Source organism: Ursus americanus, chromosome 5 (assembly GCF_024610735.1).
Source record: "Ursus americanus isolate L20-20 chromosome 5, mUrsAme1.1.p, whole genome shotgun sequence".
In the NCBI taxonomy this organism is placed as follows: domain Eukaryota; kingdom Metazoa; phylum Chordata; class Mammalia; order Carnivora; family Ursidae; genus Ursus; species Ursus americanus.
In genome coordinates, this window is record NC_142131.1 from 63,210,843 (window position 1) to 63,235,866 (window position 25,024).

General features: G+C 42.0%; 1 protein-coding gene across 1 annotated transcript in view; it reads left to right on the forward strand.

The window, feature by feature from the left end:
* Positions 1-25,024, forward strand: part of FBN2 (fibrillin 2) — a 240,051-nt gene that overhangs the window by 159,828 nt on the left and 55,199 nt on the right. Inside the window, exons 22-34 of the mRNA XM_045794807.2 lie at positions 50-100; positions 562-687; positions 4,105-4,332; positions 4,867-4,992; positions 9,374-9,502; positions 10,272-10,397; positions 12,827-12,952; positions 13,402-13,524; positions 13,682-13,807; positions 14,133-14,258; positions 15,883-16,005; positions 18,468-18,590; positions 20,170-20,295. Coding sequence (XP_045650763.1) covers positions 50-100; positions 562-687; positions 4,105-4,332; positions 4,867-4,992; positions 9,374-9,502; positions 10,272-10,397; positions 12,827-12,952; positions 13,402-13,524; positions 13,682-13,807; positions 14,133-14,258; positions 15,883-16,005; positions 18,468-18,590; positions 20,170-20,295 — 1,659 coding nt within the window. The remainder of the gene's footprint in view (positions 1-49; positions 101-561; positions 688-4,104; positions 4,333-4,866; positions 4,993-9,373; positions 9,503-10,271; positions 10,398-12,826; positions 12,953-13,401; positions 13,525-13,681; positions 13,808-14,132; positions 14,259-15,882; positions 16,006-18,467; positions 18,591-20,169; positions 20,296-25,024) is intronic.

Consider the following 25,024-nt stretch of genomic DNA (forward strand, 5'->3'; position numbering starts at 1 on the left):
TTAATTTTCTTTTATAATGAAGTAAAAATGTATCTCGTTGTTGTCACAGATACAGCTTGCCCAAGAGGGTTTGCCAGGATTAAAGGTGTTTCTTGTGAAGGTGAGTGTATACTTGGATGATACTGTAAGTCTTTAGAGCAGCAGGTAAAATGAACATCCACTTTGGAGGTATTTATCATTTTTAAAAGCCTTGAAATTGCAGTAAAAATACTCAATGCAATAAAAAATACTTTAGAGTAATATTCTCAGAAAACAGCTTAGAGTTCCCCATTTCTCCTTTTTTATGCTCTTGGGTAATTTTTCATGGGGACATCATTAGGCATAAAGGCACAAAACAGCTGGAAAAGGAGCGTGTCTGGGCTTTTTTATGGATGGGCAAGGCTGTGGTCATTTTCACAGCTGGTACCTGGGAAACCCGGTGGTTGCCTTGTGGAATATTTCTGTTCAACTCAAGTAATAATCCACATTGTATTACAGATTGAATATGCTATATGGGAAGACTACACCTGCTTTTTCTATTTCTGACATCTTTATCCCTCTGCTCACTGTATTTCCCTGCAGACGTTAATGAGTGTGAGGTATTTCCTGGCGTTTGTCCAAATGGACGCTGCGTTAATAGCAAAGGATCTTTTCATTGTGAGTGCCCCGAAGGCCTTACATTGGATGGAACTGGCCGTGTGTGTTTGGGTAAGATTCATGTCTTTATGTATTTTATGCATGAAATCAAAAATGGATTTTTCTTGTTTCTTGGGCATTGAACACTTCAAAATCATTGGTCTATAGCTGGAAAACTGGGTTTACATGAAATATTTGGTGGGGGGAAATCACTAGAGGATATTTTTAAAGTGAATGGGTTTAAGTGACATGGATTCTGTATAATATAGAAAGTTGGTACTGTTCAAAAACTCTCTCAAAAGTTAGTTTCTGTAATCAGATATTTTAGGCAGTTTCAGTCTTTCACACCAATCAGTGGAATAAGAGAACTATGTATATTTTGATCATAAAAGAAAATTGAAGACTAGTGTTTGGAGTCAACATTTATCAGTTCATAGCAGCTATACTCTTAGATAAGACAGTGGGGAAGGTCATAGGCGAGGTTATTGTTTCTCTTTAAAAACATTGCTCGATCCTAGTCCTTCCTTTACTACCTTAGAGTTTAAATTTTCTTAATGCTTTATTTTGTAAAGATCTAAAATGAGGAAGCTCTTTCTTTCAACATCATTAGTATAGAAATGCCTTGAGAGGTGCCTGGCTTTCTTACCTCTTGAAGCATGTGACTTGATCTCAAGGTCATGAGTTGAGCCCCACTGTGGGCATAGAGATTACTTAAAATACCTACATAAAAATAAAAGCAGAAATGCTTAGTTGACTTTATCATTTTCAGGGTCATGCTTAACTGAATCTGAGTTTCATGATTGAAAAAGAAACTTTTCTTAATTCTATATTTTATCTAAATAATGTTTTATTTATTTAAGGGATTCTTTTCTAATATGCTATGGAACAGTAAGTTTTAGTTTGTAAAATAACTTTATATAGGTTGGTATTTGAAATTTGAGCTTGTAGACAAAGCATGAGTAATGACAGTGTTATATTCAAAGATCTTTAAGGTATTTAAATGTATTGGTGATTTTTATTTTATTTTTTAAAAAATCTTTTGTTCATTTATTAGACAGCAAGCACAAGCAGGGGGAAGGGCAGAAGGAGAGGGAGAAGCAGGCTCCCAGGTGAGCAGGGAGCCCCACGTGGGGCTCAATCCCAGGGCCTTGGGATCATGACCAGAGCCGAAGGCAGACGCTTAACCAGGCTCCCCACATGTATCGGTGATTTTTAAAATTGCTAGTACAAAATATTTGCAACACCGTACAGAGTCATTATAATTAACATGACTTTCATTTTAAGCTTATTTTTAATAGTATATTTAAATTAGGATACAAAGTATGACTATGAAGTCATGTGGAGTTGGTTAGAAATTATAATATCCAAAGTCTAATAATAAAGAAAAATTCTTTTCAGATTTTTATCATTAAATTATCTAAAAGGGTTAGAAAAAAGTAAAGTCTCTTTTGAAGATGCCAAATAATATCATCAGTATGGGTCAAATGACCAATAACATCAAATTGCCTTCTCTAACGAAGGGATATTATATATGAAGATATATCAGTGATTGTAAACTATTACTCAACAAAATAAATTCCCAGTGATATATCACTCAAAATCACACCTTTTATAATATTCTTAAAAGGATGTATTGGAGTCTTCATCCAGGTACTTTGGTTAAATGTTTTTGTCATTTCTTGAATTATGCTACAAAAATGAATTGTGGCTGGGGATGTGAGGAAGTTTCAAGAAGAGACTGACATTTGAACATGTGAAATATCCTGAGAAGAGTAGTAGTGATAAACTGCTCTGATAGAAACTGATCTAGATCAGCGGTCCAAATTCAAATCCTTTCAGGGACCAGGCAGGTAAGATAAATGAAAGAGGTAATAATAAGGTGTAGTGAGGACTGCAGCAAACTCTAGAGCACGTAAACTATCCACAGGTTTCCAAATACATATTTTAATTTCTGCCCAAGCAGTAAAAACATTCCCAGGCCATGTGTGGCTGGTGAACAGTGTCTTGATTCCTGAGGCAAATATTGATACGGATCTGTGTAGCAAAGACACAGGAATACTCTGCCAGGCTCTCATAAATTTACATATTAAGTTCAAATGCTTTTGGGTTTTGGGGCGTCTTTTTGGTTTTAGTTATTTATTTTTTTTAGCTACTCTTGCTTCTTCTACTTCAGTGACCTCAGAAATAGTTTGATTCAGTCCATCGTTCCCAGGGTACCTAAATAAAACGTGTGTATCTTAAGGTCCTTACGTCCCTGGCGACAGTGTTGGATAGGGTTGGCTGTGACTGAGAAGGGCTGCTGGGTGCCTTGAGGTCATGAGGCTCCGGGGATTACTGTCGTACCTCACACTGGTAGAGAGCGTGGCTTTGGGGTTGGTGTTGGTGCAGACACATAAGGCAGAATCACCTACTGTGAATACCTGTATTCAGTCTTCCAAATCAGAATGAAATTTACCACAGTGATTTCTTTCTTTAAAAGTAGAACTTTTTAACTACCATCCTTGGAAATGTACATGACTGTAAGCTAGAGGAGGTTGCTCAAGTTGATGCTACGTTTGCTTGAGCGCTTGAAAGAATCAGTATTGACAGCAGCTAAAATAGTAAACACATTTATTTGTTTACGTTTATATTTCCATCAGGGATGTCTTACTCTCTGTTCAACAATTCCAAGTGTGGGAAAAGATTTACTGTCTTGAAATCCTTTCATCAAATAAAACATATAATTTGATTTAAAAAAACCTTTTTTATTTCATTATCCGTATAGCCAAATGTTTGTAGTTGGACCAACAGCTCTGTTGACTAACAGATAAATGTGTTATTTACGGACCATGCAAATTTAGCCTGTCTTGTAACTCTTGTCGGTCTTCTAAGATCCTACAATGTTTCAACGTTGAACGGAAAATGTGACATTTAAGCAAATAATTTGGTCCCTGACTAGGGCAAATTTACATATTGCAGGACAAAAACCATGATGCCAAAGGTAAATTTGACAGGGAAAAAAAAAACTTTAAAAGCAAAAACCATTTTTCCCCTTTATAAAGCTATTTTAGTAGTTGTCCCGAGTTGGCAAATAGATTACGGTTGATCATTTACTGCCTCTGATTGAGACAGGACAGAACTGGTCACAGGCCACTTTAAGCAATTCAGTGAACAATAAGAATCCGTCACTAAAATAATCTTACTCTTTCTGAAGTCAGTAATACAAAAAAGGGATCGTGGATGATGATATGTAGGAGTTTGGTTACAAGGGTACCTTTCCTTCCTGAAGGTGTCTTGTGAGAATAAAGTAATACTGAGGAACCCACCTCTGCTCTCTTTAAGTGACTGTCATTACGGAGTCCGTTCCAGGAGGTCAGGGACTCTGTCTCTCACCCATTATCCTTTCTCCAGAGCTCAGCATTGTGCCAGGGCCCGAGCAGAAGCTCAGTATGTGAACGGTGAATGAATGTGACACCTTCATCTCAAACTGTGATTTCACTTGCCGTGTAGACATCCGCATGGAGCAGTGTTATTTGAAGTGGGATGAAGATGAGTGTGTCCATCCTGTTCCCGGAAAGTTTCGCATGGATGCCTGCTGCTGTGCGGTTGGGGCAGCTTGGGGCACGGAGTGTGAGGAATGCCCCAAACCTGGCACCAAGGAGTATGAGACCCTGTGCCCCCGGGGGCCGGGCTTTGCTAACAGAGGGGACGTTCTTACAGGGCGGCCATTTTACAAAGGTAACTCTCAGCGTTGCGTTGACCTCTCTGCACCAAAGCTCACCTCCCACTTTCTCTCAGATTTGGTTTTGCTTTAAGCATGTAATTTGTCACTTTATTTTCTTTGTTAAACATGATTTGTGGCCAGCCTTATGGCCCAGAAATATAAATCACCTATAGAGGCTGGTACTGAAGTACAGATGTAAAACACACTACTAATCTCACTTTCTGTACATCCTTCCACCCCGTACCTCTGCTTTCCTTAGCGCAGCCTGACCAGATGCAGCCCTGCTGTAGCAGAAAGGTCCCTATCCCCCCTAAACCTTACCAAACAAGTGGTCAGAAAGAAAGAGATCAGAACCCTGCATTAAAAAAATGCAGAACCTTTTTCCGTTGTGGAACTTTCTCTCTGGCATCCGTGTGATCACTGACGTTGCAGGCCCCCGTTTGGACTTGGGAACATTATTTTCCATCATGACAGATTTTCAGCTTTAACCAAGGAACCCACACTCTTGGATCAAGCGGCTCTCCATTCCTGCTTTGTTCTGCTTTCAGATATTAATGAGTGCAAGGCTTTTCCTGGGATGTGCACCTATGGCAAGTGCAGAAATACAATTGGCAGCTTCAAGTGCCGTTGCAACAGCGGCTTTGCTCTGGACATGGAGGAAAGAAACTGCACAGGTAAGACTGCTCTTCCACTGTATTTGGCAAACCCTGACTCTCTTCTTTTGCTCTGTTGGAAAGTACTGCCTTCGAAAAAGCCCATGTTCAGCTTTTTGGGTTCTTTCCCCTGCTCTTGAATCACTTCTCCAAACCAGCTCTTGTGAGAGCTGCGCAATAGCATGGAAGTGCTCTGTTTTACCTGAGGAACAACAGAAGAACACGGTTTCCAGGATGATGAACGCTGAAGACTAGAGCAACCACTGATTGTGTAAATGATACACAGTACCTATTAAGAATTTTAGAGTTTGTAATGGAGCAGTTGTAACTTATTTGCTTCATCTGTGAAGAGTTTTCTTAATAATTATGCTCCTGTCGCCATCCATATATCCCTGTCCATACCTGTTCCCTTTAGTTTGAAAAGATAGGAAGTCCACATTTTTCTATGACATTACATAAATTACTCCAGACCCTTGAACTGTAGCTCCAAGATCTTATTTCATAGTTCTCTTTATTCATCTCCTCCTTGAATTTTTTCCTTCCCTCTTGCCCTCACCCCTGCTGCTGCTTCCTGATCTCCACTGAAATGTGCTTCTGACTCCTTCCTTGCTTCGTACTGCGAGGTACTGGAGTCCCCACGTCGCTGCCCGCCTAGACCATCCCCGGAGCATTTCCGAACTGTCCATCTCCCCTGCTGCCCCAGCTCCTCACCCCCCACGTGGCTTTCCTGCTCGACTCTCAGGCGTCCGGTCTGGGAGGACTTCCCTGCACGTCAAACCTTCACCTTCAGCCGGACTCAGGGCTGTTCTGCAACACCGTTCACCTCTTACACCCCTGAGTGACTCTCCGCTCCACCTCTAGACCTCCTCTGACCCACATGCCCTGTCAGACCCCTGCTCACTGCCGCACTTCCTTCTTGACTTCCACTCTCTTGGCCAGATCCCTTCCTGCACACCCCTCTCTCTGGCAGTGAGATTTTCTGTTCCAGGGTTTTCCACTCCTCTGCATGCCCTCCCCCTTGCTGCTCCTGCTCCAGCCCTGTCACTGGGCTCCCTCCTCTCTCTCTGCAGTACTTCCTTCCCTTTCCTGTTTCTTTCCCTGGACCTGAAAACACGTTCACACCATTTCCTCCACCATCTTCTCCCTCACACTACCACCACGTTTCCCTGCTTTTATCTCTCACCTCTCTCTCTTGAAGAGCCATTTGCTTTGTAAGCCCCTGTAATTTCCACTTTTGCCCTCCCTCGTTCAGGCACATATACGTTCTCTCACAGAACACCTTTGTCAAGTTGAAAAAAATACCTTTTTCTTGATGCATATTCTCCATGACCTCTCTGCTAGCCACAGCCCCTCCTTGATTTTCTTCTATCTTGGTCTCTGTGGTACTTCCCTGTGTCGGTGATCCTTCTGTGCCAACGATGTTTCTTCTCTCATCTTCACAGATCCTTCCTGCCCTTGGCATTTTCCAGAGTCCTCTGCCTCTCACAGCTGCCCATGCCCCCGTGCCTTCACAAGCGGGCTCTGCTGAGCGGACTCCTCAGTGCGAGCTCCGTCCTCTCCTCTGCCTGAGTGCCACTGCCACACTTGCACGTGCCTCCCTTTGTCCCATCCCCACCCTTCCTCTGCCTCGCGACTTCCTTGTCTGTCGTAATAGCATCAGGATCACTCAGGATCGAGGCCTCAGACTTAGTCTCGATCTCTCCCTCCCTCAGACAAGGAAGAAGTTATGTGTAGTCTCCCCTGCAGTGGCTGTTTGAAGTACTAAACTCTTTCTTCAAGACTGTTGCAGGTGCCAGCTTGGCTCCTCAGGGAATAGACTCTGAGCAGAGATTAGTGTGCAGAAAGTTTCCCAGAGATTGCTCTTGGGATCAGCACCTAGGGGAAGGAAGGGATGAGAGCAGAAGTGGGCAAAGGGGGCAGCTGGGCAGCCCTCAGTCCCAGCATGGCCCTCAGCCCACCCCCACTGGGAGCTCTGGATCTGGGATGGCCCATCAGAACTGTCTTGGGTTAGGGCAACAGAACTAGGCGTCTATGGACCTGCATGGTCAGTCTTTGGACACATCTACCCAGGGAAGGGGTGCGGGTGTGAGGAAGGGTCCTCTTCGCTGAGGCATTTCTTGAAGATACTTTACAGCTCAGGGCTTTGTGCCCCCAAACTCCCCAACAGCAGGGGGGAGAGGTGAATAAGTCCTTCCTTCCTGAAGGGGGAACTGGGCAACACATGGCAGTATTCACTGCATGGCAGATTCTTCCAGAGTCTTCCATCCCATTGATTGTCCAGTCTGATCCTTCGTGTTCACCAACCATCATGTATTACTTCCCACAAAGCAACTTTCAGAGACTTACAGTTTTAAACCTGGGTGAAGACAGGGTTCTTCCAGTTTGGACTCCACTTGCTATTTTTGGTGTGAAATTAGCCAAGTTCCTAAATGACTCTGAAACTCGCCTCCTTTAACTGTGTAAGAGAGACATTTGTTGGTCACAGTGCAGTGTTGTGGTAGATAATATGAAAGGACAGTGGGACACTGTTGGCTGCCATTCTTCACAACAATTTAAAGCCCATCTTCTGTTGGTGCCCTCACTAATCACACCCGTCCTGCCTATCTTTGCACTCTCAACCTGTGCAGTCCAGCCACTCTGCAGTGAACTGTTCTCTGAAACACATTATTTTTCTTCACCTGTACACTTTATCTCTTGTCTTACTATTCATTCCACTTCTTTCAAGTTAGAATTTCTTTTTTTTTTTAAGATTTATTTATTTATTTTAGAAAGATAGCCCAGAGAGGGGCAGAAGAAGAGAGAAACTTTTGCAGACTTCTCACTGAGCTTGGAACCCAGTGTGGGGCTTGATCTCAAGTCCCTGAGATCGTGATCTGAGCTGAACCAACTGTACCACCCAGGGGCCCCCCAAGTTAGAATTTCTATACAGGCTTCAAGGACAAGTTCAGGCTACCTACTCCAAAAATACCAGTTTTTAGCAGAAAACAGTTTCCATGGATACAGCACTGTATGAGAAGGCCCTGTTCTCAGCACTTGACAGATACTGATTCACTTAATCCTAGCAGGTGGGTTGTACTGTACTCCCCATTTAACAGATGTGGAAATTGAGCCACACAGAAACGAAATGATTTTCCCAAGCCTCTTCATAGAACTAGGATTGGTACGTAGGTGTCTCCTTCCAGAATCCACACTCCACACTGTGCGGCTCCCACCGCATCACGTCAGCTAGAACGTGTCCATGCTCTGCCAATGAGTTTATTCTTTGTTCTTCAAACGGCTTAACTACTAATCTCTAGATACTGATAGACAACAAGTAAGAGAATCAATATGCATATTGTTAGCTGCCTAATTGAATCAGTGAATGTTGTTAAGAATTTTGTTTAAAAGCATATCTACAGTATTGCCTGTAATTAGGGAAATAAAGAAAGACCAGATGCTGGGAGAAGGCATTTGACGAACGTTCTGAGACTGAGACGTGCAAGAGACCATGTAGAAGTTACCCACTGATAAATCCTGTGATCAAAGAACTTCAGAATTAAAATAAAGAGATGCCAGCAAAGGCATTTTTTCTGACTGGGACCAAAAAAAAAATTAAGTACGTCATGTTTTCTCAATTATATTTTATAGACATGACTTCTCTATTAAAAAAATCTCAGTTATAAGCATGGGATATTTCTCAGAAAATCTTGTTTTTGATAATATAAATTCTCCCGTTGAAGATTGTTATTTTCTGTAGTATGTAAAGAGCAACAAGCACATCATTCTTCATTTTTATTTTGAGAAGCAAACGAGTAGCCTCTCCACATCTGAACGTGACAGGAAAACATACACCGGAGCATATTTCACGGCCCCACCATGTATGTGCGCTTTCTAGCTCCAGGTGGGTGGGCGCCATCTGCCTCTGAGGCTGGCTGGGTGCGCTGGTCACCAGCCACCCCTGCTTAGAGGTGGCAGCCCCAGCGGACTCCCACCACGGTGGGCACCGGCTGGTGGAGAGAATCATCGTGCTCTCACTTCGTGTGCAGGACCTCGTTCGTGTGTCCCCTGCTTCCCCATCTGCCGCCTCACTTGTCTGGCTCACACTGCAGTTGCTCTGTTCATCCCTCTGTTACCACTTCTAAGCCACAAAGAGAAATCCACAATTCCAGAATTCTTAAAGGCAAATGCACCGCCTGCCCGTTGGCCGTGACAGTTTTGGCAGTTGGGGAAAGGAATGTGCCCAAGGCCCTGTGCGCCTTGAGCTGCTCTCCAGAGTGCCCATAGCTTCATACTGCTGGCCGCTGACTTCTCCAGCGCCTCATGTGCCGGCATCTTCCCTGGGACGGCCACACCTGTCTCACCGCGCTCTCATAGCTGCTCCTCTCATGCTCTTTTTTCATTTCTTTTCAACCCTGTGAAATAGACATTGATGAGTGCAGGATTTCTCCCGACCTCTGCGGAAGTGGAATCTGTGTCAACACTCCAGGCAGCTTTGAGTGTGAGTGCTTCGAAGGCTACGAAAGTGGGTTCATGATGATGAAGAACTGCATGGGTAAGACAGCTCTTCCTGTCCCGTCTCCAAACCAGAGAGCTTGACCTTGGCTTGTCTCCCAGCTGTTAGCAGCATGCTTGGCAAGGCGCTGTGGTGAGCGACAGAACAGACTTCAGTGTCAGACAGGAAATCTGCTCCTAGATAACTTTTGGGGAGCCCCAGCCTCTTGGTGCCTTTAGTGGCAGTGAGATACCGAGACTGGGTTCTCTTTGTTCATAGAATCTAAAATCAACACAGACTACTGCCCACAAGGGATTCATTTAACATGCATGACCTTGTGTGGTGACCCCAAATTTATATTCAGGCATGCAGATCCCATGTAATTTATTTTTGTGTGTGTTATTACAAACTCTTTTGGTACTGCCTATGTTTTAGTCCATATTTAGTGACTTACAGGACTCACCACATGAGACATAAAAGGTGATCAGCCTACGATTTTCCTTTTACTCTGATCAGTGATACAGATAGCAATATCTGGTGTCTGGAATTTAGGGTGGTGTGAAGCAAATAGTGTTTCTTTTTATCTCTTGTGAGCCTGCTTGTTTCATACAAGTCAAATCCTTGGCCACTCACTGTCTTTAAGAAAAAAATTTACCATTTATTTACTGGTAGTAGAAAAAGTGGGGAGAACATTATCCCACCTCTACTGAAACCTGTCTCTTACATTTAAGTCCCACTTCCCTCAGATCGTAATTTTTTCCCCCATGCTGTATACGTGAATATTTTTCCCTCAGAGTTCTTTAATGGATCTCACGTTTTTACCTTTCAGACATTGACGAATGTGAACGTAACCCTCTCCTTTGTAGGGGTGGCACCTGTGTGAACACTGAGGGCAGCTTTCAGTGTGACTGTCCATTGGGACACGAGCTGTCACCGTCACGTGAGGACTGTGTGGGTGAGTTTGTCTCGTTAGCACATAAACTCACCCAGTTCACCTGGTGAAGATCATAGAGATCAGCGGTCAGCTCTGACAGACTTGTTTTGGGCACAGGCAGTCTAGCTGATTGAAAGTTGAAAATTCAGAACTCCTTTATTTGCACTCAGGCTGTGTCCTTAGAGAATGCCCTAGTGACACACTCAGAGGAGCCAGCGTTGTCCTGGTTTCCCACTATTCAATGACAAGCACACCTGTGTCAAACCCTGTGCCAGGCCATGCAGTTCCCTGCCCCACAGAGGATGAAGTGGGAAAGCTGCTGCTGTTGGAAGGACTGCTCTCTCATGGCTCACCTGTGCATTCATCTGTGCATCTACCTGTCATTCATTCAGAGTCTGTTCCACACCCCCGTGTCTGTCATCACAGAAAGATCCTGGTCTCTTCACTGGCAGAGCTGAGGGGCAGGGGTGGCAGGGGTGACGTGAGAACCCCAGCTGGTCTTGCTGGTCTTGACGCCTTCCATCCTACTGCTCTTCAAATGTATATGGAGGCCTCTGGGACTACTGTGCTCTAGTATATTGGTTTGAAAACCTTGATGTAGCCAGGAGACATTTTCTTCACAGAAAATCTGTCTTACAAGTGTCAGCAAATAAAATGGTTTAAAACAGAACAGATGGCACACCCCCATTTCAAAACATATTCTGAGCATATCTTTCCACTAGACATGTATTTATTTATAAACCCTATTTATATTGTTTTGCTAACATATTAGGTGAATCTTAAATCATACACTAAACAGACATTTTTAAAAGGTAAATTGAAAAGGTTTTTTTTCTTTAAAGATTTTTTTTTTAAGATTTAATTTATTTATTTGAGAGAGAGAGCCAGAGAGAGTGCATGAGCAGGGGGGCGGGACAAAGGCAGAAACAGAAGCAGACTCCCCACTAAACAGGGAGCCTGACACCGGGCTCGATCCCAGGACCCTGGGATCATAACCTGGGCCAAAGCATATGCTTAACCGACTGAGCCACCCAGGCGCCCCTAAATATTTTTCATTTTAATAGTGTTACTAAAACTGTTTCATAGAGGTGATGACAAGATACTTGCTCATCTTGGTAATGCAGTGAATCGAGACCTGTTTCTTTTTTTTTTTTTTTAAAGATTTTATTTATTTATTTGATAGACAGCCAGCAAGAGAGGAAACACAGGCAGGGGGAGTGGGAGAGGAAGAAGCAGGCTCCCAGCGGAGGAGCCTGATGTGGGTCTCGATCCCAGAACACCGGGATCACGCCCTGAGCCAAAGGCAGACGCTTAACGACTGCGCCACCCAGGTGCCCCCAGAGACCTGTTTCTAACCTGAGTTTATTTTGTTAGTTTTCATGGATCCTATAGCTGGAAAAAAGTACCCCTTACAGGTGTATTATATAATATGAGATGCCTATTTTTGCACATTTAATGAAATAGGTATTTAATGATCATAGATATAAATCCACATGTCACATAGTCTTCTTGGTAATTTTGAGAATTTGGGGTGAAGGTCTTGTTTTACCAGATTATATTGTCATTGTTTTTACCTTTACATTGTGTCTCACAAGTAGCTTGTATGCTCCCGTTTTCTTGCTGTTCTGTAGTTGCATTAATAACACTACTTGATTCCACAGACCTTTACAGAAGTTTATTTATAAGACACCTGCCTATCTTATAAGGGTTAGTTGATTTTAAAGTAGGTGATGTAGGTCTACGTATTGAGGCCCACTAAACACAGTAAGATGGAAGCACACAGTGCGGGCCCCAGTATCGAGCCCTGTGACTTGGGGAACCAGCCTGCTTCCCTCAGGATCCTCCACATTATTCAGGCAACTCTTGACCATCTAATAAAGACCAGGTGAGCATGCCAGTGTAAATTCGTATATTAAATATTAGTAAGTATTAGTAAGTTTTATATCTGGCATATGCTACATGCACATGGTCTCATGTTCACTACCCACATGCGGCTGCTTAAATTTAATTAAAATTCGGTAACATTAAAAATTTAATTCCTCGGGCACCTGGCTGGCTGAGTTGGCAGACGAAGTAACTCTTGATTTTGGGGTTGTGAGTTTGAGCCCCATGTTGGACAAAGAGATTACTTAATAAAAAATTAAATTAAAAACACTTTTTAAATTTCAATTCCTTAATCATTTTTTTCATGCTTCAAATGCTCAATAGCAGCCATGTATTGGATAGCAGAGATATGGAACGGTCCATCAGTGTATAGAGTTCTGCTGGATGGTGCTGTCTTAGGTAGTAATACAGATTCCAGTATTTTCTTTGAACACTCCAGGAGATCATCTTACTTCCCCGTGAAGTACGCAAACCACTTTGGGGACCAGTAGTCACTTGCAGCATTTCTTGATACTTTGAGTGATGTGGTTACTGCAAAGACATTAATGCTGTATATCTTTTTATAGATATAAATGAATGCTCCCTGAGTGACAATCTCTGTAGAAATGGAAAATGCGTGAACATGATTGGAACCTATCAATGCTCCTGTAATCCCGGATACCAGGCCACACCAGACCGGCAGGGCTGTACAGGTGAGTGTCAACCAAACGGGTCTGCTACTTGTATTTCTCAGATCAGTCTAGGACAGCTCCTGGCACTGAACATATTATAATGAAGCCGATGGAAGTCCTTTGTGCTAAACATGAATCTCAGAATGGGGACAGAGCTGTAGGATGCTATCATTTTGTGGTTTTGCACAAGAGTCTCTGGTTTTATCATGGAAAACACCCTGAACTCCAGTTTCTGAGTTCTGTAATCTTAGGCTCCTGGGGCTACACGTCCAATAGAATGCTATCTAAAAGGAAGTAGAAAGAGCTAAGGAAGACCAGTGGTATAAAGATAAACCAACACAATAGTGGGGAGAGAAATCCAAAGCCATTTAAGCATTATCTGTTTAAAGAGAAGAAAATTTCCCTATTTTTTTTTTTTTTTGAGGGAAGTAGGCCTGACGAGTAACGTGGCCGCAATGTTGTTTTCACAGATATCGACGAGTGTATGATCATGAATGGAGGCTGCGACACGCGGTGCACGAATTCGGAAGGCAGCTATGAGTGCAGCTGCAGCGAGGGCTACGCCCTGATGCCGGACGGGAGGTCGTGCGCAGGTACAGAGCGGACAGTGTGCAGACTTGGCACAACTCACTGATGTGACCTCACAACTCTCGCTCCAGATGTTGGGAGTGGATCTGGACGGGAAATACAGTATCTGAGCTTACTCAAAGCCACTCTTGTTTTTATTTAATGCTAATTTTCTGTCATCAGATATTGATGAATGTGAAAATAATCCTGACATCTGTGATGGTGGCCAGTGTACCAACATTCCCGGGGAGTACCGCTGTCTGTGTTATGATGGCTTCATGGCGTCAATGGACATGAAAACATGCATTGGTGGGTACCATAAAGACGGGATGAATGCTGTGCACACATCTGTACACACACACGTGTGCACATAAGTGCACATCCATATAGACGTGAGAGGAAGGGGCTTTTTCAGTTACTTTAAAAATTCAAGCCTCTGTATTACAAAATGTGAAAGCTGAAATGGAAGAATTATTGGAAAATAATTCTAGAAAATGATATTATGTCTTGCAAATAGATTATGTTTTAACTTTTATATGTGTATTTCAATATTACACTATTCAGTTTAAAAGAAATCTTTCAAATTCCTAGGATGAACAAGTGTTAACCAAACTATTGAAAATAAATTTTCTAGATGTGAATGAGTGTGACTTAAATTCAAACATCTGCATGTTTGGGGAATGTGAGAACACCAAGGGATCCTTCATTTGCCACTGTCAGCTGGGTTATTCCGTGAAGAAGGGGACCACAGGATGCACAGGTAGGTCCCAAACTAGGACCCTCTGTGCTTTGGCTTCTCCTCTTTCAGAAGCCAGCCTTCAGCATCATTGGTTCCTTTGCACCAGGGGGTGACTGTGTGATGAGCACCTGCCCCAGAGCAGCGCGTGTGATGGGTTTGTCCCCTCTCTGGTGGCACAGTGTCTCAGCTGCACTGCCACGGAGCTGGCTGCCATCCGCCCGCAGAGCGGGGCAGGGGCATGCAGTCTGGTCCTGTGTGTCTGTTGAGCGGCGGCTGCCGCTCGGAGTGTTCACTTTCTTAGGAGGCCCGCTGCCCACACAGGAGACGTAAGGAGAGAGTATCACAGACCTGAAGCCATCCCACTTGTTGTTTTTGCAATTCCTCTAACTGGACAAAATTAATGCAGACTTCCATTTACACCCTTTGCCGTCCTTTCCCCCATCTTTTCCTCTCTTTTTCCCCTTTCTCTTTCTCTTTGCTTTTGCCGCCTCTTGCCTTGGCCCCATTTGACCCTCTCTTTTCTCTCTTCACTTTCTTTCTTTGCTCACCCTATCCACTTTGTCTTTTGTTTCCTTTCTCTGTTAAATAAGTTTTGAGCTTTTGCATAAAATGGGCAGGGAAGTCCCAAGGTGAGTGCTTTGGACCAGGCCTTCCTCACTGTTCAATTTAAAGCCGTCATATAGCATTTTGCTCATGGCAAGTGGTGGGTGGCTTGGACCACAGCCTGGCACTTAACCTGACACCTCTAGGGACAGGTGAGTGAGGAAGAGAGGATGCTATGTGTGTTCACAGCTAGGAAAGTTGATGCAAAGCCTGTCACTCTGTGGGTGTGTGCGTGCACGCATGCATGTGCACACGTGTGTGAGCTCACAGGATTGCAGCATCTTTGACATGTAATCACTGAGCTGGATAGAAAAGATTATTCCATTCTAGGAAGCTCTGGAGAACCAAAGCTACGTAGTTTATACACATGTGTGTGTGTGCGCATATGTAGTATGTATATACCTGTGAGTCTGTGTTTATGCGTGTATATGTGTATATACATATGTACTGGTAAAAGCTTCTGTTCATTTTCCAGATAAAATTTCCAGGGAGTATTTTTACATATTCTCAAATAAATAAAAGATGAATATACACTAAAATGATAGTTTTCAAAAACTCTATACTATATTGATTCTAAAAACGACAAGAATTATTACTTATTTTAAAAGTCAGGTTTGTTTTCATCTTTATGAAAAACATGTAATGAGAAATATTAATAGGAAAGGAGAGTCTTACTTTGGAAATGCGATTTCTTTTGACATCTTGTAATCAGACCTTCTGCATGGAGTTTTGTCTGGGCCCAGGCAGAGAGGTGAGGAGGGTCAGACACACGTATCTCCCTAGGGGGAGTATCTCTCTGCTACCAGAAAGTGAGTGGCAGTTTTCTCTAGTAGGGAAAGACTTGTTTGACTTGGATCATGAACTTCCAAATCTTGTCAGTGCCTACAAAATTAAAAATAAAAATGATGTGAGTGGTTTTTTTCCATACCAATTTAGATATTCCCATGTTAACTTTAAAATTTTACCTGTGCAGAATTATACTTGGAAGTAGAATTAATTAGCTTTGTGTTTAATTTTCATCGTATTTACTGTGGTTTCTCAGATGTGGACGAGTGTGAAATTGGTGCCCACAACTGTGACATGCACGCCTCCTGTCTCAACGTCCCGGGGAGCTTCAAGTGTAGCTGCAGAGAAGGCTGGGTTGGAAATGGCATCAAATGTATTGGTGAGTTTGCAAATGTGAACATCCTTGCTAAGACACAAAATTCTTAGAGGCACTGCTTTGCACAGTCGTTAACCCACGTACTTTAACAAGAATACGCTCTTGCCTTTCATTTATTCTTTTGAAAATCAAAGACTATCTTTAGTTGCAAGGTAATTCCTGCCTACGAGTTTCCTTTAACCTTGGCATAAATTATCACATCACAGCAGTATGCCTCGGCATCTGCTTTTTAATGTGTTGTTCTTCGGTAAAAATTATTTGATGTGTAGCCAGAAATCCAAACAGATGTATGATGAAAAATGACTAATGTATTTTTCCAGTCTTTTCACACAGCAATCAGTGAGACGTAAAACCCAGTGAAACACGTGAAGGAAATGGAAAGGTTTTATCAGATAATCTGAGTCTGTACCTGGTCATAATCAGCCTCTTAATAGAAAAATAGAATTCCTCTTCCAGAGAAAGCAAAAGGTTTTGCTGGATTCCAGGAGGTCTGATTGGGACAGAGGGGACTGGAAGGACAGTTGCCATTCTCCAGGCTTTCGAGTTGCTGAGCTGGGGTCTCTGAAGTCTTTTCTGGCTGTGAAGCAGGGGGGCTGGCTGTCGCCCTCGCTGCCATACGTAGCCTGCTTCCTATACTCCCTGTTGTACATGCTTTACCAACAAAGCATTGTTCCAACTGGTTAGAATTATCCAGGTCAACTTAAAATAGAAAATAAAACCAGCTAAACTGACCTCCCCAGGATTACTCACTAAAACCTTGTAAGTCGGCAGTAAGCATTGAAGGGGAGAGCCTTAAGATCTGTTAAAAATAACATCAGTTAACTGGAGTATACTCTTAGCCATTCGGTGGTTTTATACTTGCCTAGTATATAGGAGCTGACTGTGAACATAAATGATCACACTTTCCAAATAACTTTGTTAAGTAACGTTCCCTGATGGCATCATTCAGTTCACTAGCTACCCACTTTTGGTCCAGCCATCACTCTTACCATTAATCTCACAGGTGTTTTTCTGTTTTGTTTTGTTTTCCAGCCATATCCCCATTCCTATTTTCTGGCCCCACGGGCTACTGGTTTTCTCTTTTCCAGCCTGCCTTTTTTGTGCTTGTCCATCCATCCATCACTCTGGCCAACTATTGCAAAATACAGAAGATTTAACTGTGTCTGGGTACTTCTGTAAAACATCATGCAAATTCATTCTCTTCTTTCCGTCTCCACCCCTCTGCTCTAATCTCAGCCATTCTCCCTCCCTTCCTCCCTCCCTGTCTCTGTCTCTCTCTGATGGACCCAAAAGGAACATCCTTATGTCTGTTCATGGCCTTGCTCGTCCTGTAATCCATTTTCCACATGGCAGCCAGACAGATCTTTTAACCCATGAATCTGATCTCTTTACAGTTGTCGTTTGAATCCTCAAATTTAGGATAAAATGGGTTTACGAGACCTTGTAACATTCTCCCAGTGGCTCTCCAGCTTCAGCGCCCATCAGCCCCAGCTCCTACATTGTGGTTTGTCACTCTGGCTCCCTCAGTGTCTTTTATCACATCGAGCTCTTTTCCTCCTCAGCCTCTCAAAATGTGTTGTTCCCTCCAGAAGGAATACCATTCCCTGCCTCTGGGCAGCAGGCGAACTCTGACTCATCCTTCCAGTGTGAAGTTCACTGAGAACTCCTTCCCCTGTGGGACCTTCCTTGGTCCTACAGCCCAAATGAGAGGCCCGTTTTATTCCCTTTTCTTCACAGGACATATAACCTCTTTGACATAATCAATACTTCTGTGTTTAGCATGTGTCATTTCTACTAGACTAGACTCTGTGAGATCAAGAATTGGATCTTGGTTTCCTCATCTGCTAAAGGAACTTGAAAACTCTTTGCTAATTTTCCTGCTCTGAAATTCGGTCCCTGAATTTAGAAATTGACCCTTTTTTAGGGTTAAAAGAACCGGTGATCACATCTGTGCCTAGTAGAATTTAGAAGGAAATCTAGCATTGGTTTACCTTTTAACCATTAAAATTCTAGCTTATTAGATATCTCACAAATACTTTCATTAATCATTTTAGCCCCCTGTTTGTAGAACGAGCATTTTGGATTTTGGTTCTGAAATCTTAGAGAATTAGAATTGTGACCTTGCACGTAAACGAAAACAAATCCTGTTTGTCCACTGTACACTTAAGTTAAGACAAATGAAAATCTTGTGTTTAAAGGTTCCATTTTCATTTCTTTTTTTTTTTTTAAGATTTTATTTATTTGACAGAAAGACAGCCAGTGAGAGAGGGAACACAGCAGGGGGAGTGGGAGAGGAAGAAGCAGGCTCCCAGCTGAGCAGGGAGCCTGATGAGGGGCTCGATCCCAGAACCCTGGGATCACGCCCTGAGCTGAAGACAAACACTTAAAGACTGAGCCACCCAGGCGCCCCATCCATTTTCATTTCTGAACTTGAGACTTGATCACTCTGTTCTCTTGGCACGCAGATCTGGACGAATGTTCAAATGGAACCCACCAGTGTAGCATCAATGCTCAGTGTGTGAACACCCCAGGCTCCTACCGATGTGCCTGCTCCGAAGGGTTCACTGGAGATGGCTTTACCTGCTCAGGTGGGTGAGAGTGCCGAGGTGTGCTCTGACATGGTTTTCATGGAATACTCCATAAGCTTGCCCTCTTTGAAGAAAACAGTAGTTAAAGGGGGAGGGGATTCCCATTCCGATTTTTATCACTAAATGAATGACATGAGGGAAAACTATTCAGTGCCTTAAGATTCAATATACGTTCCATCCAGTCACTGCTAGTTCACGTGCTCGTCAGAATCTCAGGTCGTCACACGGTGTTGAAAGAAAGAAATGAAATCACACAAGTGAAGGGTTTAAGAAAACACATTCTGAGAGTTCAGTAAACATTAGCTGCTACTGAGCTGCTCTTCGTTTTTGCATTCCTTAAGAATAAGACATCTCCTCATTATACTCCTATGAATGACTGCCTTGTCCTGCTGGACATAAAGTATGATACTTTTAAGATTGTGGAGATCAGTTTTTATCAGTTGAACCAGCACACACTTTAAACCCCCAGTTAAAAGACAGACTCTAATTTTTTTCTAATTATTGACATCAAAGACACCGACTCATCATTTTCAGATGCTTCTTTAAGAAAACATGCTTATGTAATATTTAAAGTTTCATTACTTTTCAGTCTTAGCTTATTGCATCTTTCTTAGCATTTCTCTGCCGTAGGGTGTGAAGGGAAGGGCATGGCTGTGGTGCTGGGCGCAGCTACACTTAGATGCTGCACCAGCTGCGGGGGCTGCTCTGAGCCTCAGGTTCTTCCTCTTCTTTTTTTTTTTTTTTAAAGATTTTATTTATTTATTTGACAGAGATAGAGACAGCCAGTGAGAGAGGGAACACAAGCAGGGGGAGTGGGAGAGGAAGAAGCAGGCTCATAGCGGAGGAGCCTGATGTGGGGCTCGATCCCGTAACGCCGGGATCACGCCCTGAGCCGAAGGCAGACGCTTAACCGCTGTGCCACCCAGGCGCCCCAGGTTCTTCCTCTTCTGACCAGCACAGGGTTGGTGAACGAAACAAAAACGTGCACCACAGGCACGTAGCACTCTACCTGGCAGATACTGGGCCTCCGTAAACATTACTTTCTGCGCTACCCTCTTTTTCCATTTTATAGGATTAAATTGTCAGGTCTGTGAATCCTGCTTATTTGCATAATTAAGAGAGCAGTATTTTAATACAATCATAGTGACATGAAAAAACTCTCCTAGACTAGCTCCAATTTCCTTAAACACACTTGAACTAGTAACAAAACAAGTTGTTCGTTCATTGAAAACATTATAATCTTAGACGCCCTTTTAAGATTAATTTCAGTGTTCTGGGTCATCTGTCAGTGATGTTGGTATAATACTGATGCATCAATTTGGCATGAAAGAGAACTAAGACAGATCCACAGAGACACCTGCCCTCTTCCTGTTTATCGGGCGATAATTGAATGTGAAGGTTTTGGTTAAACAGCTCTGTTAGCAAGTTGTACACCCTTGTTTAGGGGACTATGACTGAGTGTTGTTTCATGTTCCTGAGCACCCGCTCAAGTCGGTAACGTTATCTCAGTTCTAGAGCAAGGAAAAGCCATGTCACGACACCGGGAGCTTGATAGAGATGTCATTTGCTTCTCCCACAGATGTCGACGAGTGCGCAGAAAACATCAACCTCTGCGAAAACGGGCAGTGCCTCAACGTCCCAGGCGCCTATCGCTGCGAGTGTGAGATGGGCTTTACTCCAGCCTCCGACAGCAGGTCCTGCCAAGGTGGGTCCCTGCGACTCTAACTCATTTCCAAGCTGGATCAGCTACAGCACATGAAACCACAAAAAGGGCTGGAACGGGCTCCACCTGGACACAGAATACACAGCACATGCTGCACATATAAAAGTCGTTCAGGGAAGCGTGGGTTACTTTGCCGAATGAATAAGGATGAAGGCGGCTTTCATCTCTTATGAAGTTTTCCTGGCCAAGAGCCAACACTTGCAAGTTTGGCTCATTCCTTTTTTTTTTTCTTTTTAACCATTTCTTTTTTTTCTTTTTTTTGTATTACTAAATGAATGACATGTGGAAAAACTATTGAGCTTTTTAAAAATAGGAGATACTATCTCCCCCAGTCACTGCTACGTAATGTGTTTATGAAAACCTCAGTAGCTTGTGTTGGGCATTTACCTTCATGTTTCAGTCTGCCGTCTGTCTGTCTGTCTGTCTGGGACTGGAAGTCCTCCCCAGGGACTCATCAAGGACTGCACCTTTTGCCCAAGAGCAGTGTGTCCTGCCCTTAAGTGGTGACATCATCCCCCTTTCCTAGAAATGGGACTTGTGACTAGTGTGATAGCTCTCCAAGAAAAAGAATGTGGATTTACTCTTAGAGACTCAGTTCACTTTATATGGAGTTTGGGCCCATCACTGTGTTCATTTGGAGAACATGAAAATACCCATGAAGAAAGGAAAAAGATTAAAAACAATGATGAACCAGAAGGCTTTAACAAAATTAGTGATTCATAGAAAACCTTTAAGAAAGTAACTCAGGCTAAATGCTCAGCAAAGATTATAAAATGAAACCAGATTACTGGCTCTCCCTATACTAGGGGCTAATCACATGAACACAAATAGCAGATATGCATGCACACGCATGAGCACAGTTCCCCAGTGTCAACCCAACAGAAATCATGCAATCTAGAATGGCTCAGAGTACAGCCTGTCTCCAACTCACTACCTGAAGTGATACTGAAGAAGAAGGTGTGTCTAAAAGGTCATGGAAGGTTCAATACATACCCACCAAGTCTTAGAGAATCAGACCAAGAGAATGAATAGTAAACCCTGGGGAAGATGATATTAGAAACTGAAAGCGTTCATGCCTCTGCATTGACCTGTTAGACTGAGCAGAATCTAATGCATTTCGTATAAGGCCACTGTAGAGTGAGCTTAATTTTTTTCCCTAGTCCTGGTTTCTTGTAAGCACCAAAGCTAATTAGTAGAAAATGTGAGTCAATGTGGTTTTGGGATTACATGATTTATTACTCATTTCAACTTGACAAGAGTTGGTGGGAAAAGGAACAAGTCAGCAGTAGCCAGATACTTTGGCCAACATAAAATTCCAAAAAATTAATTCTTTGTGCCTAATAATTTCCCCTTCATAATTCTGTTCCTTTATCTGCAGCCTTGGCCCTTCCAGAACTTCTCCCCAGGCCTTCCCTGAGGTGAGGCTAGGTAGTTTATACTTACTGTACTTGCTTCATATGGGAAACACCTCCTGCCAGGACAACAGAGAGGGGCACACAAGTAGTTCATCCTCAGTGAGACCCTGCTCCACTTTAGCTAAATGCCAAATTTTGAGATCCCAGAAATGTAGTTCCATGGTTCTGCCTTTTTCTTCTTGATGTTGTCATATCTCTCCCTATAAGACCTGTCTCATCTAGAGTTTCTCCTGTATTCACTAAGTTAATTTCTTGAGGCCTCTTCCCATCTGATTATAAATATATGCCCCTCTGAATTGACTGTCTAATCAGCATTTTCCACTCAGCATCAACTTCTCACCAGGAATTCTCAGAATTCTGTAGAGCCCAAAAACTTGCTGCGGTTGGCTGTTTGCCAATATTCTCCACCTAAAATGGGAGAATATAAAACCTGGAGGAAGCTCCTCAGCGACAGGCTAGGACTCCATCAATGGAGTAAACATGGATACAGACCATTTGGTATCATGTATGAAGAGAGAAGAGAGGCCAGGTTCATCAGTAGAAGAGCACACAGCACCCAGGGCAGTTCTTCCCATTTTCGTCCTCACTCCTTCCCCACCTTAGGCTAACAGAAGAGCAACTTTAATAAAGTCTGTACCCCAACTTCTCTTCCAAATAACACCCAGATAAAGAGGGGAGGCTGTCCAGACACTCTATCTAAACTGTATCAGAGTATATAAAAACTCATAAAAGGTCTGACCAAGTAGCGTGTACACAAGTTGAAAGTAAGCAGTAGCAAGTCTGCAGGCATCATGTGGAACAGTAAAAGAACACACAAGAAGGAGAGAACCAACCCAGAGTAGACTAAAACCACCCAAGGAATGAAAGCAAATTTCCCACAGGTACTTTATCCCATAGATGACCTTCATGTGAGCATAAATAAGAGTGAACAAGTTCAAAGAGATTATAAAAACAAGAAAAGGCAAAAGGGGAAATTGCAGAGCTATGGGAAACAAACACAGCAAAATTAGATACCTATTCAATAGAAGCAGCTGAAAACAGAAAAGGTAAGAGGTGAAAACGTAATGACCAGCATAGAAAATGCGCAAAAAGAGGTGAACAGGAAAGTCGGAACAAGAAAGGTGGAAGAAGTTAACACTATGAGAGAAAAGACGAAGACCATAAATGAAAGTATAATCAGTGTCTCTGAAGTAGAGAGCCCAAACTAAATGAATAGAAAAAAGTACTGAACAGCCAGACATTTCCCTGAAATGGAAGAAAGCACTGAATGTTAGAGAAAAAGGTAAATCATAAGACCAGAGACTTAGCCTTATTACTTTTTTTGACTTAAGTCATAGAGAAGGATTCTTCAGACTCTAGATGGAAAAGGGAAGTCACGAACAAAACGGAAGCATTCAATACCAGAAGACACGAGAACGAGGCCCACAAAATCCCGAGGACACATGTGAGGATATTCTACCTCAGCAGTTATGAAAACAATAGGCATATTCTCACATGTGGAATAATGCACAGAGAAAACACCTGTGGGCCCTCCCTTCTTGGGGAAAAAAAAACTTAGCAGTGCCACACAACCTTTCAAGAGAGAAATGTAAGCGTTGCAGTAAAAACCTCACTGATTCCTTTAAGAGTAAATACTAAATACTTCAGAGATTATGGTAAATGCCATAATCATTTAAAAAGTGGAAATCATAGAAATAACAAAAATGAGTTGGAAGCATATGTGAATGCTAATTTTCTTAATCATTCATGGCAATAGAATCCATCAATACTGTCTCGAAATTATATTTGAATTTTAACATAAGGGGAAGAGAGCATCAATTTTTAGTGTTTTTTATCAATTCTTAACATTAGAAAGTATCTTAGAAACTACGGAGATAAATACAAATTGATCTTCTGCATAGAAATTGTTTCAGCTTCACTCTGTGCCTATGGATACAGCAGTATTTGGAATGATGTTCATCAATGATAATTCCTTCTGGCTGGATGGATTTCTGAGCGATTTTCTGCTTTTGCTACCTTATTTACGTATTGTTTTCTTTGCTTTCTGTTTGCTGTCAACACTTTTCTGTAGTTTGAATTTCTGAATACGCATCAATTTAAAAACAAGACAGTATTCTAAAATACCTTCATTTGTGTCCATATAAGTATATACAAGTATTACATTATTTAAATGGAAGTTATTTCTAATAAAGTTAATTTAAAAGTAAAATGCATATGAGGAGGGCTGATATTACAATTCCATTTCCACTTCTAGACTAACACCATTCAATTATAAAATAGTTATAATGAGTCTTACTTATTCATTTGTATGCAGAGAATAACTGTGTTTATAGCCTCAACACAAGAAAAGATACATCAGTTGGTCTTTTAAGCAAAGTTTGAAACACACTTGAAATCTAATATAGTTGAAACTCATTATTTCTTAACTGTCATGAATGACCAGCAGACCTTTCTAAACTTCATCCCTAACTGTCTCTAGACAGTGTGTTAACGTGCCTGATCTTGTCTGGCCTAAAATACCATGCCCTCTCTGCCTTCTCAGAGTTTGAGGTCATTTGTGTACAGAAATGTCCATCTTCTTCCTGCGAGTACAAGTATAGATTATTTCTACAGCTGGACACACACATATATGCCTTCATTTTCATATGCATGAGGAGGGGTAACTTCTCTACTGATTGAGTTAAAGCTTCATGGAAGAGTTTCATAAACTGAATTTATGACTTCAATTCAATGGAGACATTTTAATGAAATTTGTGAGAACGTAGAGCAATGGTTGATCTTATTACATGCTATTAGAAAAAATTATTTCCCTATTTAAAACTAAGTTTATGAAAACAGATTAGATTGCAGAATAAAAAAAGTTTTTAAAAAGTTAAATAGTTTTAATGATATCTTTAATACTTAAAATATGTCCTATACTTGGTATGTTGTAGATGTTTATAAAACATGTTTGTACTAAGTTATTAGAATCTTGGAATTCTTTTTATGTTTAATTTTTTACAGTCTCGTTCCACTGATATGTTCGTATTTAGTTTTTTATTTTTATGCCTTAGGCGAATTCTTTCTTTTTTTAAGTATAGTATAACCCAAGACAGTTAAAATGCTCAGTAAAGTAAAATATTTCTTTTAGACCTTTGCTCTATAGGTGAACATTAGGTGTTTGCCATTTATGTGGTCTACCTAGTCAAAGAAAAAGAAAATTTTTTACTGCATAAAAACATCTGGGGAGATAGAAAAATTTATTAAGGTTATATAAATTAAATCAAAATGTCTTTGTACATAAGAGATTATTATTT